Source organism: Mastomys coucha, unplaced genomic scaffold (assembly GCF_008632895.1).
Source record: "Mastomys coucha isolate ucsf_1 unplaced genomic scaffold, UCSF_Mcou_1 pScaffold5, whole genome shotgun sequence".
NCBI classification, from domain to species: Eukaryota; Metazoa; Chordata; class Mammalia; order Rodentia; family Muridae; genus Mastomys; species Mastomys coucha.
In genome coordinates this window covers 74,957,370-74,972,520 of record NW_022196911.1, presented here as the reverse complement: position 1 = coordinate 74,972,520, position 15,151 = coordinate 74,957,370, and the positions used below count along the sequence as shown (strand labels likewise).

General features: G+C 40.8%; 1 protein-coding gene across 4 annotated transcripts in view; it reads left to right on the top strand.

The window, feature by feature from the left end:
- The first annotated feature begins 308 nt into the window (after positions 1-308).
- The window catches only part of Wsb1 (WD repeat and SOCS box containing 1), a 16,942-nt gene continuing 2,099 nt past the window's right edge, over positions 309-15,151 (top strand). The window contains exons 1-7 of one of the 4 annotated variants that reach the window (XR_004113254.1): positions 309-652; positions 5,560-5,728; positions 7,509-7,777; positions 10,077-10,208; positions 11,552-11,652; positions 12,515-14,130; positions 14,362-14,475. Coding sequence is in view for 3 of the 4 variants with exons in the window: in XM_031352059.1 (XP_031207919.1) it covers positions 613-652; positions 5,560-5,728; positions 7,509-7,777; positions 10,077-10,208; positions 11,552-11,652; positions 13,958-14,130; positions 14,362-14,475 (998 nt within the window). In the remaining variant the exon portion in view is untranslated. Of the gene's footprint in view, positions 653-5,559; positions 5,729-7,508; positions 7,778-10,076; positions 10,209-11,551; positions 11,653-12,514; positions 14,131-14,361; positions 14,476-15,151 lie in introns of those variants that run through there. The other 3 variants (XM_031352059.1, XM_031352062.1, XM_031352060.1) reach the window with 3 other exon arrangements.

Sequence of the window (15,151 nt, the reverse complement as noted above, 5' to 3'; positions counted from 1 at the left end):
TGGACACCACTATGATAATTTTCATCGTCTCTCTTTCTTCAGTGCAACCTGCACTTCCCAGGTACCAAGGAGCCAGAGAAGTAGCTAAAGGGAATTAAGCACCTGAAACGTCTACTTTGCCTTTTCCGGTTCGGTCACGTGCATTATATAATCCTCGACATGCCCTTGGCAAAGAGCCTTCGAAACTGCCTGCAGGTCGCGCTTTGAGAGCTCACGTCTGTCCGTGGGGCCAGACTGTCACGTCCCCTGCGTCGGGAGGCGGGGCCAGATCGACTGACGTCACCACCAAACCCCGCCTCCCAGGTATTATCAGTGCCGCCCGCCATCTTGTCTCAGTGTCTGGTTTGGCGGCGGAAGCACTGGCGGACTGTGAGTCTGTGAGTGGCAGGCGCGCCGGCTCTTTTGTCTGAGTGTAACGCGGTGGCTTGGTTCCAGGCATTCCGGTGATTTCCCCAGGGCAGTCCGCAGAAGCTGCAGCGGCCGCCCGCGCTCTCTCTTCACTCCCCACACCCGAGAAAGACCGAGCCCGCGTCACGCCCCTCAGCCCCCGGCGAATCCCTTCTCTGTCGTCGCGTCCGAATCAAGTTCCCGGAATCAGACGGTGCCCCATAGATGGCCAGCTTTCCCCCGAGGGTCAACGAGAAAGAGATCGGTGAGGCCCAGGATGGAGGGGGAGCGCGGGGACGACGGGCAGAGTGCGAAGGGGCTGGCTCCGGGGCCGGGAGGGGGAGCGGGGGTGGATGTGGGGGATGGGAGGAGGGGGAAGTCCGATGCCGAGGCCCACGAGAAGCGGGGCATCGGATGCTGAGGCTCCGTAGAAGCGGAGAGGAGCAAGGACCGGCGTTGCGTGGCGGGAGGAAGCGGTCCCGCGATGGGCGTCGGCCGGGAGTGAATGGACGCGCGCCCCGGAGCGGGCCTCCGAGTCTGCTCACCGCCCGGCAAACCCTAGTGACACCATCCCAGCTGGGGTGCGGATCCGACCTCCTGGGATTCTCCCGGCTCTATCTGGGATGTTGAATGGACCTAGCACAGGCTTAGTAGTCTATCCTAGGCTCTCTTAAGTCTGTGGTGGGAAAAAAGTAGTGAACTTTTTTTGTGTTTTGAGGTGCAGTAGGAGGAGCAGCTTCTGTATGTCCGGTACTCTTAATGAGAAAGGAGCCTGAAGAAGTGTCATCAGCGTGGAAAAGTTTTATTTTCCTTAAAGGATGACGTTATGAAAGTGTAGGGTTCAAAGGAGGGAAACGGGTTGCCTACGTACACGGGAGGAGCCGTGTGAATAGGTGGAGTGGCTGAAGGAGGGCTATTGTACGGAGGATGCAGCAGTGGCTAGACCTGTCACGCGCCAGTCGGAAAGCTGGACAATGGGGAGTCGAAGGGTGTGAGCCAGACCTGCCCAGGGGCCCCTTTAAAGCACTTAGCATTATTTAAATTCTCTCAAAGGAGCCACCTTTGAGCCGGTCAGATGAGATTCGTTGAGCAATATCAGTAGGCACTGATATTACTGTTTTGTTTTGTTTTGTTTATTTGTTTTGTTTTGTTTTTGAGATAGGGTTTCTCTGTGTAGCCCTGGCTGTCCTGGAACTCACTCTGTAGACCAGGCTGGCCTTGAACTCAGAAATCCGCCTGCCTCTGCCTCCCAAGTGCTGGGATTAAAGGCGTGCGCCACCAACGCCCGGCCATTTGTTTGTTTTTTTTGAGACAGGGTTTCTCTGTTAGCCCTGGCTGACCTAGAACTCAGAAATCTGACTGCCTCTGCCTGGGATTAAAGGCATGTGCCATCACTGCCCTGCCGACATTACTGTTTCATTTTTTTAAAGATTTTTTTATTTATTTATGTATATGAGTACAGTGCAGCTGTACAGATGGTTGTGAGCCTTCATCTGGGTATTGGAAATTGAAGTTTTTAGGACCTCTGCTCACTGCAGTTGGCTTGCTCACTCTGGTCAACTCCACTCAGTCAGTCCCTGCTTGCTCCGGCCCAAAGATTTCTTTATTATTATTATAAATAAGTACACTGTAGTCGCAGACGACTACACCAGAAGAGGGCATCAGATCTCATTAGGGTGGTTGTGAGCCACCATGTGGTTGCTGGGATTTGAACTCATGACCTTCAGAAGAGGAGTCAGTGGTCTTACCCGCTAAGCCATCTCACCAGCCCGACATTATTTACTGTTTTTTAAGTTGGCTTGACATGGTCATCCCAACACCCAGAGGCAGAGGCAGGTAGACCTGTGTTCGAGATCCTTATGGTCTGCAAAGCCACTTCTAGTAGCCAAGACTACATAGTGAAATCCAGTTTTAAAAAGAAAGCAGTGGCCACTGAGCAGAGAGCCTTAGCATTTCCTGCTCTTCACACGGGTGACTTTGCCAGTTGGTTGGAGGAGGTATTTCTAGGAAGGGTGAAAAGCTGAGGTAATCACAAAGTTTTTTCTTGTATGTGAATGGACTTCTATTCACAAATGACTTTTAACAGAATCGGGTGGGGGTTCTGAAGAATGAAGTTGAATAGCTAATTAGCTGCTGACTTTTTTAAAAAAGATTTTATTTGGGTTGGAGTGATGGCTCATTGGTTAAAAGCACTAATTGATCTTCCTGAGGTCCTGAGTTCAATTCCTAGCAACCACATGGTGGCTCACAACCATCTGAAATGGGATCTGATGCCCTATTCCTGGTGTGTCTGAAGACAGCCACGGTGTACTCACATAGATAAAATAAATAGAATTTTTAAAGATTTTAAAGTCACCCAGCTGGTGAGTTACTCCTGCCCTGAACTACTACCCTCTTTAAAAAAGCATGTCACACTTCCTTTCTGGTCATGAAATCAGGGTGGAATGTGAGGAAGAACTTAAATCTGGTTAGCCTTGTTCAGTGGTGACTCATGATGTACTCTGCAGATTTGCTGTATTTTAGGGCTGGTTCACACGGCCCCATTAAAGCACTTTAGGGAAAAACCTTACTTTAGGTTGGTACTAGTCAGTACTTGAGTATTTAAAACAGCTGATTAAAGCCGGGTGGTGGTGGCCCACACCTTTAATCCCAGCACTTGGGTTGCAGAGACAGGCAGATTTCAGAGTTTGAGGCCAGCCTGGTCTACAGAGTTCCAGAACAGCCAGGACTACACAGAGAAACCTTGTATAGAAAAATGCTGACCACATAACATTTGTTTTACAGTTTTTATAATTATTAGAATGTCTTACATTTGAAGATGAGTTAGTGAATTGTTTCTTGGGGTTTGGTGTTTGAACCAACCACATCCCTATCATATAAACACTTTAAAAAGTAGCCAAATGATTGTGCCCAAGATTATTTTTTAAAAGTAACCTTAAAGTACAGACTTAAATCTGTGGGAAATAAAGTATTCTACTTAGATCAACTTGGGAGCATTCTCTCTTAAAGCTAATACTTCTATTTCCTTCTTTAAAAAAGTAGAATTTTAAAACTTGCTTCCCTTATTTGTGAACAAAGCCCTTTCTAAAATTCATTCATTTTGACCAATAGATGAAGGTTAAGCAGGAATCTCAGTTTGGGGGACTGGGTATGAAAAGAACCCCAGTGACAGGACTATGTGAGAGTGTAGGCTTGGAACAAATGCAGGAAGCCTACGACAATGTGCTCCTTCTGAGGTTCCGCATTGAAAATGCGTTCTGTAGGCATTGAGGCTCACCAGCTCAGGAATCTTAGATCATCACACTCATGTGACTGCCAGTAAAATGAATGTGAGCTTATGCAGTGTTGCTCCCTTTGAATAAGTGGGGGTGCTCTATCACTTTGGTAAAACCACACCAGGAAGTACAGTGTCCAGTTCTGGGTCTCAATCTTCTTCACTTTTCTAAAGGTCACTACTAACTGGAATGTATACAAGGAAAATGTGGTAAGCCTGGTCTACAGAGTAAGTTCCAGGGCAGCCAGGACTACACAGAGAAACCCTGTCTTGAAAAACCAAAAAAAAAAAAAAAAAAAAAAAAGATAGAAAATGAACTCAAAAACTTTATAATCTGAGGAATGATTGAAAGAACTAGAAATATTGTATCTTAGAAAAGATGCCAGTATAGATATTATCTGATGTCTTGAGATAAAGATTGTCAAATACCTTTGTTCTCTTAGATCAGAATCAGAGCTGAATAGGTGGATGGGGTAGAAAGAAGATTTTGAATTCATTTTGTTTTTTTTTTTTTTTTTTTTTTTTTTTTTTTTTTTGTTTTTTCCACCCCCTTTGTTTGTTCTCCTGAGGCAGAATTTCTCTATTTAACCCTGGAACTCTGTAGACCAGGTTGGCCTCAAAGTCAAGAGATTCTTGCCTGCCTCTACCAACTGAGTGATGGGATTAAAGGCGTATGCCACTACCATCCAGCAGGTTTTGAGTATTTAAAAAAGAAGACATTGTTTAAGCAAAATAGTTTTATTTATCCTAGTGATAGGTGTTATGATATTTTCATACAAGAAGGAAATTTTCAGAATGATGTAGAAAAAAGGCCAGGAATGTACTTACCTTACAAGTAGGAGTATATATATGTGCCTTTTTATTTGTTAAGTAAATATTAATTGAACACTTGACATGCTAGATGGTATACTAGTTACTAATGGAGTATACAACACAGACTGTAGAGTTCATTGACCAGGTTTTCTCCCCAGGCCTGTTACCCCCCAGTGAATACTAGGGCCTTATACTTGTTAGGCAACTTTTGAGCTGTTTCTCCAGCTCTCCTGCACCTTTTAAAAATTACGTCTATTACCTGTTGAGAATAGTAGAAGTGTGTTCTCCCCTTCTGCCATGTGGGTACTGGGAATTGAAAACAAGTGGTCAAGCTTGGCAGCAGGTATGTGTACCCACTGAGTCATTTTGCTGGCCTTCCAGCTCTTCCCAGCCTTCTGAATGACTGGATATATTTAAAAAATTGTAGCCTGGGCTGGCTTTGAACCGACCATATAGTTGAGGTGACCTTAAAGTTCCAGTTCTCTACCTGGTTTGTACTATGATGAAGATCATCTTGTACATTAGCAAGACAACCTAAGCCTAACGAATTAAGTTCTTGAAAGATGATAACAATCTTAAAATTCCCCTTCTGTTCTCTTTTCACTTCCCACTTTCATGGGGTCTGCCTATTTAATCCAGGTTGGCCTTAAAGCCATGTCTTCCAGCCCAGCTGCACTGAAACTTTGTCACAAGGTCTCATGCAGTCTTGAACTCCTGAACACTAAGCCTTCTAAGGGATGAGATGATAGGTGTGCCTCCCATGCCTAGTGACATACTTTAAATCTCTTGGAAATCACTATAAAAACAAAACTCATCTCTAATGTTCTATGGGTAGAAAGCCAGCTAAACCATGTCTAAAAGAAAAGGAGGCCAGGCAGTGGTGGCGCATCCAGCACTTGAGAGGCAGAGGCAGATGGATTTCTGAGTTCAAGGCCAGCCTGGTCTACAGAGTGAGTTCCAGGACAGCCAGGGTTATACAGAGAAACCCTGAAAAGGAGACAGCCTCAGCAAATTCCAAAATAATATGGGGCCATCTGAATCTGACTATGTATAATATCCTGATTTTTGTTTTTGTCTTGTTTTAGTGAGATCACGCACTATAGGGGAACTTTTAGCTCCAGCAGCTCCTTTCGACAAGAAATGTGGTGGTGAAAACTGGACTGTTGCTTTTGCTCCAGATGGTTCCTACTTCGCATGGTCTCAAGGATACCGTATAGTGAAGCTTGTCCCGTGGTCCCAGTACCTTAAGAACTTGTAAGACTTCTTTCCTTTGCTTTTTGTAGAATTTACTATTGTCTTTCAGTGTTGGGTAATATTTTAAGTTTTCTTTACAGCCAGTGTTATAAGCTTGTTTGTAGTTCAAATCTTCATTGAAGATTTATGTAAAGAATTACCTGAGCTGGTCACAGTGCTGTATCCGTTTAATCCCAGAACTTGGGAAGTGTAGGAGGCAGGTGGCTTTCTGGGGTTCAAGGCCAGCCAGGTCTACACAGGACTGTCAGGGCTACATAATAGAGAGGCCTTGTCTCAAAATAAAAGTTATGTGGGTGGCCATGGCAGTACATGCCTGTAATCCTAGTACTTGGGAAGCAGAGGCGGTTATGTCATCATGTAGACCAGCCTAGACTAGTGAGAAGGTCTGGATTTAATGTGTATATTAGAGTGTTATAATATTTTCTCAGATATTTATGCTACCATACCCTCCCCCACTGGACTCCAGGGTCTCATATGCAGGGGCTAGTGCTTTGCCAACTAACCTACATCCCTGTCTCCTCTGTGTGTGTGTGTGTAAAGACAGATTAATTGTGCCGTACATTAGTGTGTCCTGTTGTGTCAGATCAAGTGATCTGATGGGTGAAGCTTTTTTGCATTCACTTTGGATTTCACACACTATTGGTTAACCACAGTATATAAACAGATTTTTCTCTAACATAGACCTACTGTGTGGCCCAGATTTGCTTTAAATTCTTGATCCTGTCTCAGCCTCCTAGATGATGCTGTCTGAGTATGAGCCACAGCCCCTAGCTACATAATAGACTTTGTCTCAAAAAAAAAATTATCTGGAATTGGAGTTGGGTTGGAGGAGGCTTTAGCCTAGACCAACTTCAGATTCAGTATGTAGCCTAGGATGACTTTGAACTTCTAATATTCCTTCATTTCTACTCAGAATTGCTGGAGTAACTGGGCCCTCCATACCCCATTATATTGTGGTGGAGATCAGACCTGAGGCTTCATGTCTGCTTTGCAAGCACTCCACCAACTGAAGTTTTATATGTCTGTTTCGATTTTCAAGTTAATAAGATTTTATCTAAGCTTGTGTGGTCCCTTCACTGTGCACCAGGGTCACTGAAATTCTCATCAAGATAACTCTTCTTTCTGAAGGAACTTAATCTAGTCATGCTGTCTGTCCATCACCTGACAGTTCTTTTTATCTCTGCTTGAATTAAGGACATATTCATGATAGCGTAAAAGTTTTCTGCAGTCTCTGGCTTCTAATTTCCTGAAATAATCTAGTTTAGTGTCCTAAAAGATAGATTATATAATATTAAACATTATATAGCAGTTTAATTTAGCAAATGAGCTAAATTACTCCTTAAGTTCATACTGAGAAGTTACTGTTTTTCTCATCCTAATTTCTCGTCTGAGCATAAACAAAATGTTACAGGTCTAGTGTGACCTCCAGGTGCATTTCCTATGATAGAAGCTGTCTCAGTTGAGACACACTGAGCATGCTGGACACTGACAACAGTGCCCTCTCCCAGGTGGGACCAGGCTTTACACTACTCTGTTAAAGAGGTTCTATTGAAGGCAATTTGGAAGGAAGATTAATTAGTAAGTTTTCGTACTGAGGATTTTCTCAGCCACCAGTAATTTTTATGAGTTGAATTTGTCTAGCCTTGTATTTCAGATACCAACTTTCCCATCTTTAGAAATAGTTACAATTGTATTGAGAAGACTTAACAAGTGTTAACAATTAGTGTCTACAGAAGTTCAGTATAAAGAAAAATTCATTTTCAATCTTTTTCCTGCTCAGTCTTTTGCATGGTTCCAAGAATGTTACCAACTCAAGCTCTCTAAAATTGGCAAGACAAAATAGTAATGGTAGTCAAAAAAATAAGCCTCGTGAACACATTATAGACTGTGGAGACATCGTCTGGAGTCTTGCTTTTGGGTCTTCAGTTCCAGAAAAACAGAGTCGTTGCGTTAATATAGAATGGCACCGGTTCAGATTTGGACAGGATCAGCTACTCCTTGCCACAGGGTTAAACAATGGTCGCATCAAAATCTGGGATGTATATACAGGTATGAATTCATAGCGAAAGTGAACCTGATTATTTTATGATGGAAGCACTGGAATATATGATTTGAAGACTTTAATGTATAGGAAAGTGAGAATTTATGTGTCTTTATAATTATTGTAAGTCTTAGTTTATAATTTTAATCTAGGAGAATAATAAGAGTTTATACTGCTTGATAAATATGCAAAGCAGGTTTGGGTCTTATTTTAGTTAACTATTTAGAAACTAATAGTTTAGTTTCAACCTCAGCAAAATGTCTGACATGGTTTTTCAGTGATAACTTAGGGGTTTTCGAGGGGAACCAGTGTTTTTGTATCCCAAGCACGTCTCAGCCTCACTGTGTAGCTGATGATGACTAACTCTACCCCTCCAGCCACCACATTCTGAGTACTGCAATTGCAGGCATGTGCTGCAACTCCCAGTTTATGCAGTGCTAGGAATCCAACTCTAGGGCTTCATGTGCGTACTACCTAGGCAAGCACCTATCAACTGAGCCGTTTACCCAGCTACAAATCAGAGGGTTTTATGGCTTTGAACAGACACCATAGCTGCCAAGGCAACTTTTTTTTTTTAAAGATTTATTTTATTTATTTTATGTGTATGAGTACACTGTAGCTGTACAGATGGCTGTGAGCCATCGTGTGTGTGGCTGCTGGGAATTGAACTCAGGACCTCTGCTGGCCCCACTTGCAGCCCTGCTCGCTCTCACATAATTCACTGTAGCTGTCTTCAGATGCACCAGAAGAGGCGTCAGATCTCATTACGGGTGATTGTGAGCCACCATGTGGTTGCTGGGATCCGAACTCAGGACCTTCGAAGAGCAGTCAGAGTTCTTCTCCGCTGAGCCATCTCGCCAGCCCCAAGGCAACTCTTATAAGGATAACATTTAATTGGGGCTAACTTACAGGTCCAGAGGTACAGTCCATTATCAAGATGGTTGCAGGCAAGTATGATGCAGGAGGAGCTGAGAGGACTACATCTTCATCTAGAGGCTGCTAGGAACTACTGACTTCCCAGGCAGCTAGGATGAGGGTGCTAAAGCCTATATCCACAGTGACACACCCACTCCAATAAGACTGTACCTCCTAATAGTCCCACTCCCTGGGCCAAGCATATACAGACAGTCATCACAGTTGGTTTTTGGTTTTTGGTTTATGAGACAGGGTCTCTCTGTGTAGTCCTGGAGCTTAATATGTGGACCAGGCTGGCCTCAAAGTCATAGAGATCTATCTGCCTGCCTCCCAACTAATTAAAAAGTATTCAAGGTGGGATATGGTAGCAGATGCCTTTGATCAAAGCACTCAGGAAGCAGAGATAGGTGGATCTGTGTTTGAGGCCAGCCCCTGTCTACATAGTGAGTTCTAGGTCAGCTAGGGCTATATAGAGAGACTCTGTCACAAACAAACAAACAAATATATGTTCAAACTGGACATGGTGATACATAGTTGTGACCTCAACACTGAGAAGGCTGAGTAGCCAGCCTGGTCTACATAGCAAGGTGAAGGCAGCATGAACTGCACAAGTAAGACCCTACCTCCACCAAGAATGAGGGAGGAAGCTCAGCGGTTATGTCTCCACCTTACAGTCACTGCTTCAGACCTGAGGCTCAGTGACCAACAATACAAGAACAGAAAAAAGGATTTTGATTTTGTTTTAGTTCTTGGCATATTTGTTTGTTCACAAATATAAAATAATCTAAGTGAGCATAAAAAAGCAAGATGTGCCCCTAATAATGACATTGAATTGGGGAAAAGGAAGCAAAGTTTGATTGGCTTATTGAGGGGAAAAGTTAAGGTGACCACAGATTTTTCTAGAAAACAAAACTTCCAGTAACTGATAAGTACTTTTTTTTTTTAAGATAATGTTAAAATTAAAAGTTGTGATGTAATGTTTACTTTGTGGAACATTTGATAGTCCAAGGCCAATGAAATAAAAAGCAAAGAGAAAAGTTGATATTTTGCTTTTGTTGTAAAGTCATATTGTACAGATGAAAAGTCAGTGGGGTAGGGCTTTCTTAATGCTAATTTGGTCTAGGAGTTTTCTTACGTTTCAGTCATTTCTTTTCTTTTACAGTTTTCTAATACATACAGAGTTTGTTATCTTGAAGAAATTGCTTAAATTTCTGAGTAATGAATTCTCACAAGTAATAATACCCACTAGTTAATAAGTGAAACAATTTATTTCATAAAACAAGGAAGGTACCCAAGAATGTCTGTTCGTTTTTTACAGTTAACAAAACATAAAAAAATAGGAGATAAATAATTATCTTGTCTGTTTCTTTTTCTCCTTTCAATCAAATTTAGGAAAACTACTCCTTAATTTGGTAGACCACATTGAAGTGGTTAGAGATTTAACTTTTGCCCCAGATGGGAGCTTACTCCTTGTATCAGCTTCAAGAGACAAAACTCTTAGAGTGTGGGACCTGAAAGATGATGGTATGTATGTCTTTTGTCTTTTCCTAGCTGTTTCACTTTTTGAGCCAGGGTCTCTTTGTAGCTTTAGCTGGCCTTACAAGAAATCTGCCTGTCTCTGCCTCTTGAGTGTTAGAATTAAAAATGTGTTGTACCATACCTGGCCAAGTCTTTTGACATCTTCATTTTTTAGAGTGATGAGGGGATTGCCCTTGCCCTTCTCTGACTCACGCAGGATACCAGTAGTCATATAGCTTTAGGAGGTAAGGTCAGGAAAATTGAGAGCTCTAGGCCAGTTAGCTAGCTACTTAGCAAGACACTATCAGGAAAACAGAAACCAAACGGCTTGGTGATCATAGTTTCTTCCCTTTATTCTGTTTAATACTTGGGTCCCTTTCCTATATAGATCAAACAAAACACAGCTTAAGTAAGCCAGAACAGGAACCAGCAGTTACAATAATAAACAGTCTTGACACTGCTCAGACCAACCTCACAGATTTATAACTCTAGTTCCAAGGAATTCAACATTTCCTGGCCTCTGTGGACACTGCATGAAGGTGCTACACAGACATATATAAGCAAGCAAAATACTCATATTAAATAAATGAAAATTTAAAATAAAAAGCCTTATTTTTTAAATTTTATTTAAAAGAACAAATCCAGTTATCCAATAAAATTTAGATTATAGCCTGATTTACAAATCAGGATTTGTAATGTGGTTAAATGCTGGTAAGCATAGGTTATACATTATTTCATAAAAAGTAAGATGTTTTACTCTTTAACCTCACAGAAAAGCATGTTGGTGTACTCAGTTTCTTTCTGAAACGTGGCGTATTGATATATCATCTTACTTTAAAGAAACAAAAATAAATGTACATCAGGCTGAAGTACCTGCTTTTATCCCCTAAATACTGAGACTAAAGGTATACATTAGTATGCCTGGCTTTTATATTCTAAACTATTTTTAGTTCTGTATATTCATGTTTGTCTACATGTAGTTAAGTATGAGTGTCTGAGGAGGCCAGAGGTGTTAGATCTCATGGAGCAATAAAGTACCGGGAATCAAACTCAGGTCCACTGCAGAACAGAGTGTGCTCTTGACTGCTGAGGTGTGTCTCCAACCTTGTGTAATTTTATCAAGCAACAAATACTACCCTGTGAGTTTGAGGCCAGCCTGGTCTGCATAGTGAGTTAGAGAGACCCTGCCTTGGAAGAAAGGAAGTAAAGTGGCAGATATTGAAGGCCTCTTTATGTATATACATCTTTTTTCAGCAGTAAAAGTTTATGATAACTGTAGATTACTGTCTTGTCTGTCAAGGTATGACTGATTCAAAGTGTGTCCTGACACAGATGTTTTTTTTGTTTAGGAAACATGGTGAAAGTATTGCGGGGACATCAGAATTGGGTGTACAGTTGTGCATTCTCTCCAGACTGTTCTATGCTGTGTTCAGTTGGAGCCAGTAAAGCAGTATGTATCAAAGTTCTTGTACATGTATTGTGAATTAGATGATAATGTATGCCTAATCATTTTAAATCTAAGTAACCTATTAAGTCTGTGCTCGGTGTCATGAATGTCTTAAGTGCTTTATTTCATGATGGAAAGAATTTGCATGTAGAAAATAGTTATTTGTGAATTGAGAATTGAATTGCTTTTAGAGATGTTTATAAAATTAAGGGTTAGTGAGGTTTGGTTTTGTTTTGTTTTTTTGTGAAATCTGGGAATGCCTATGTGCTATAGATAAGATCTAGTCCATTAAGATATTTCCTTGCGAATTATTTTCTTTGTTTTTGTTTTGTCCAGTTTGCTGGTTTTGTTTTGTTTTTAAGTTTTTAAGTCTCAGTTGATCCTGGACATTTAACTGAATAAAAAAAAGTAACTTCTAAGTATAATAAAATTATAACTCATGGATGTCCTGCAGTGGATTATAGATCAAGCTGCACATGGTTTTACAGCGTGCCTATTGACAGCTTAAGTAGTGACTGTTGAAGGTTGTACTTTTAGTAAAGTTAAAGTGTCAGTTTACTAGCTCTGAGTTAATGTATTTTTACCAGTTTAGCAGCATTGAGTATGAAACTGGCTGAACTCCAAATACGTGTAATGATCGCAACACTCTATGGACTGGTGGGGGTGGGGGTGGCTAGATAAAACACATTTTATTTTGCCAAGAAGTATGTTAAAATGATAGTTGTGAATGTTAGAAGTTTAAAGCAAAATAGCTTTGTTTTTGTTTTTGTTTTTGTTTTTTTTAAATCATAAAAACAAGCTAGATGTTGACATTGCGATTTTAGGCTGTGTGTTTTCCATATGCTTCTTGCTTTCCCTGTCACAGGTGGTGGCAGCAATATTGGTGTGATTGAGGTTATGCTGGCACCACTCGCACACAGGCGCACAATGGTGTTAGCTGGGCAGAAAGAGTGGCATCTCTGGCTACCGGGCTGGGGGCGACCTTTACCATAGGATGAAGTAACCTTGCATTCGGCTGCAAGGTGTACTGTACGTACACAGGTGCTGGTCGATGTCCACTTTCTGCTTTTCTTTCTTTTCTTTTTCTTTTCTTTTTTCCTTTAAAAAGTAATTTCCCCCACAGTAATGTCCAGACTCCTGAGTAAATTGATCTTCCAGTTTGAAGGAATTGAGAGTCTGACAAATAAATTATGTAAAGTAATTGGTTTTTGAATGCTTTCTCTGTTTTTTTTTTGAGTTAAGATACTAGCAGTACCTTAAATTATTTACCCAGTTATTATACTTATTTTCCTTTGGAAATAATGCGTGCAGAAAGGAAGTAGCAGAAAGGATTATTCTACTGAAAGAGGAGGGAAGCTGTCTCACAAGGCTTGCTGTAAGCCTCCCCGTTTACATTTACTCTAACAGTAAGCATTAGAACACTGTCTAGAACTACTTGAGAGGCTAAGGCAAGTGGATAGGCCAGCCTAGGCTACTTAAAAGTCAGCCTTAACTTCTTGGTGAGACACTACCTCAAAGCAAAAAACCAGCAAAACGTATTTAGAACCTTCTGCACAGTCTTTGGATGTTTAAAATCTAAACTGTATGTGGATGTACTTTTAAGTAATTTAACTGTTTTATGCTGAATAACTGATGATTATAGTTATTTTGGAAAAATAAGTGTTAAATCTTGATTACCAAAAAATGTTGTAATTATATTATTTTCATAAAATAGTATTTTCATCTGTAATATGGTTTAATAACATCCTTGTTGTTTGCCAACAAAATTATTTTTGGCTGTGAAAATTCTCTTTGCTTGCAGTATCTGTTTCTCTTCCTAGGCTCTCGTGGTGACCCAAGCCTATTGTAAACAAGTGATTATCTCAAAGGGAGATGCCAATGGAGTAACAATTGCTAACATTACATTTTCTGTCTGTATATATTTTTAAAAATTAGTAGTTTCTGGAAAAAAGAGAAAGGGGTTTGTAATACTTAACCCTATTTATTTCCATATATTTTAGTTAATTAGATTTTGGAATAAATGGATTTCAGTATTTGTGGTTAAATTGCATTGCCTTTATTTTCCCTTTAGGCTTATTTTTTAAATTAACATTTAACAGAAACATTTGAAATAGAAATTTGCATGTCTACTTTAATTAACTTAAAGACTGATTTTTAATCTACGACACTGAGCATATTCTTTAAATTACTCATAATTTATAATTAATTTGATGTAATATTTAAAGTAGCAATTATAGTTTAAGATGTGCCCCTTTGTCCTCTGTGTGTCTGAGTGAAACTATAACATTTCCCTCTTTTATTATTTCAGGTTTTCCTTTGGGATATGGATAAATACACCATGATTAGGAGACTGGAAGGCCATCACCATGATGTTGTAGCTTGTGACTTTTCTCCTGACGGAGCATTACTAGCTACTGCATCTTACGATACTCGTGTGTATGTCTGGGATCCACACATTGGAGACATTCTGATGGAGTTCGGGTGAGTTCAACATGAATTATTTCAGTCAGTAACCCAACATTGGCTATCACTACAGCTTTGTAAAGTTACAGCTTCCTGTTTCATTGAACTTGGCTATAACAGCTCTCCTTAGTCTTAGTTGTATCATCAAAGCACCACTCTAAACCTTATTCAGAGGCCAGAGAAGGCTACTGAGGCTTTTTTGTTTCTAGAATTGATTCTGAAACACCGCAAATATGTCTCTGACTGCAGGCACCTGTTTCCCCCGCCTACTCCAATATTTGCTGGAGGAGCAAATGACCGATGGGTGAGAGCTGTGTCTTTCAGTCATGATGGCCTGCATGTTGCCAGCCTTGCTGATGATAAGTGAGTATTATGGAGTATGGTTTTGACTGTAGTCGTGATTTTTAAAGGTTTTATTTTTTCATCCTTCTACTTAATGAAAGTGTGCTTTAACTCATAACACACTCTTAAGCTAGACTTAGGTTTTTGTACGGGAGTTAGTTGTTTGTATTTGAAATGGTCTTGGTATGTGGGCCAGGTTGATCTTGAACTTAAGATCCCTCTGCCTCCTGAATGCTGAGAATTCTATGTGGACCACCATACCCATTCTGTAACTGGGGTTTAATGTCTCTCTAGACAACACTTTGGAAGATGTTGCTTTTTGCCTAGCTGGCTGTTGTGGTACACACCTGTAAATTGATGACCACTGCTTTTGAGATTAGACAAATGTAGAAAAGAGTAAATCAAATCGTGTTATATTTTATTTCTGAGAAAATGACAAAGCTTCCAGATGTGAACAATACAGGTTCAAACACTTGAGGTTACAAAGCCATGCCTTGGGGCTGGAGAGATGGCTCAGCACTTAAGGGCACAGCCTGCTCTTCCAAAGGTCCTGAGCCCAATAACCACATGGAGGCACGGAGGCTCACAACCATCTGTAATAAGATCTGACGCCCTCTTCTGGGGTATTTGAAGACAGCTACAGTGTACTTACATATAATAAATATACATTTTTTTTTTTTGTTTTTTTTTTTTTTTT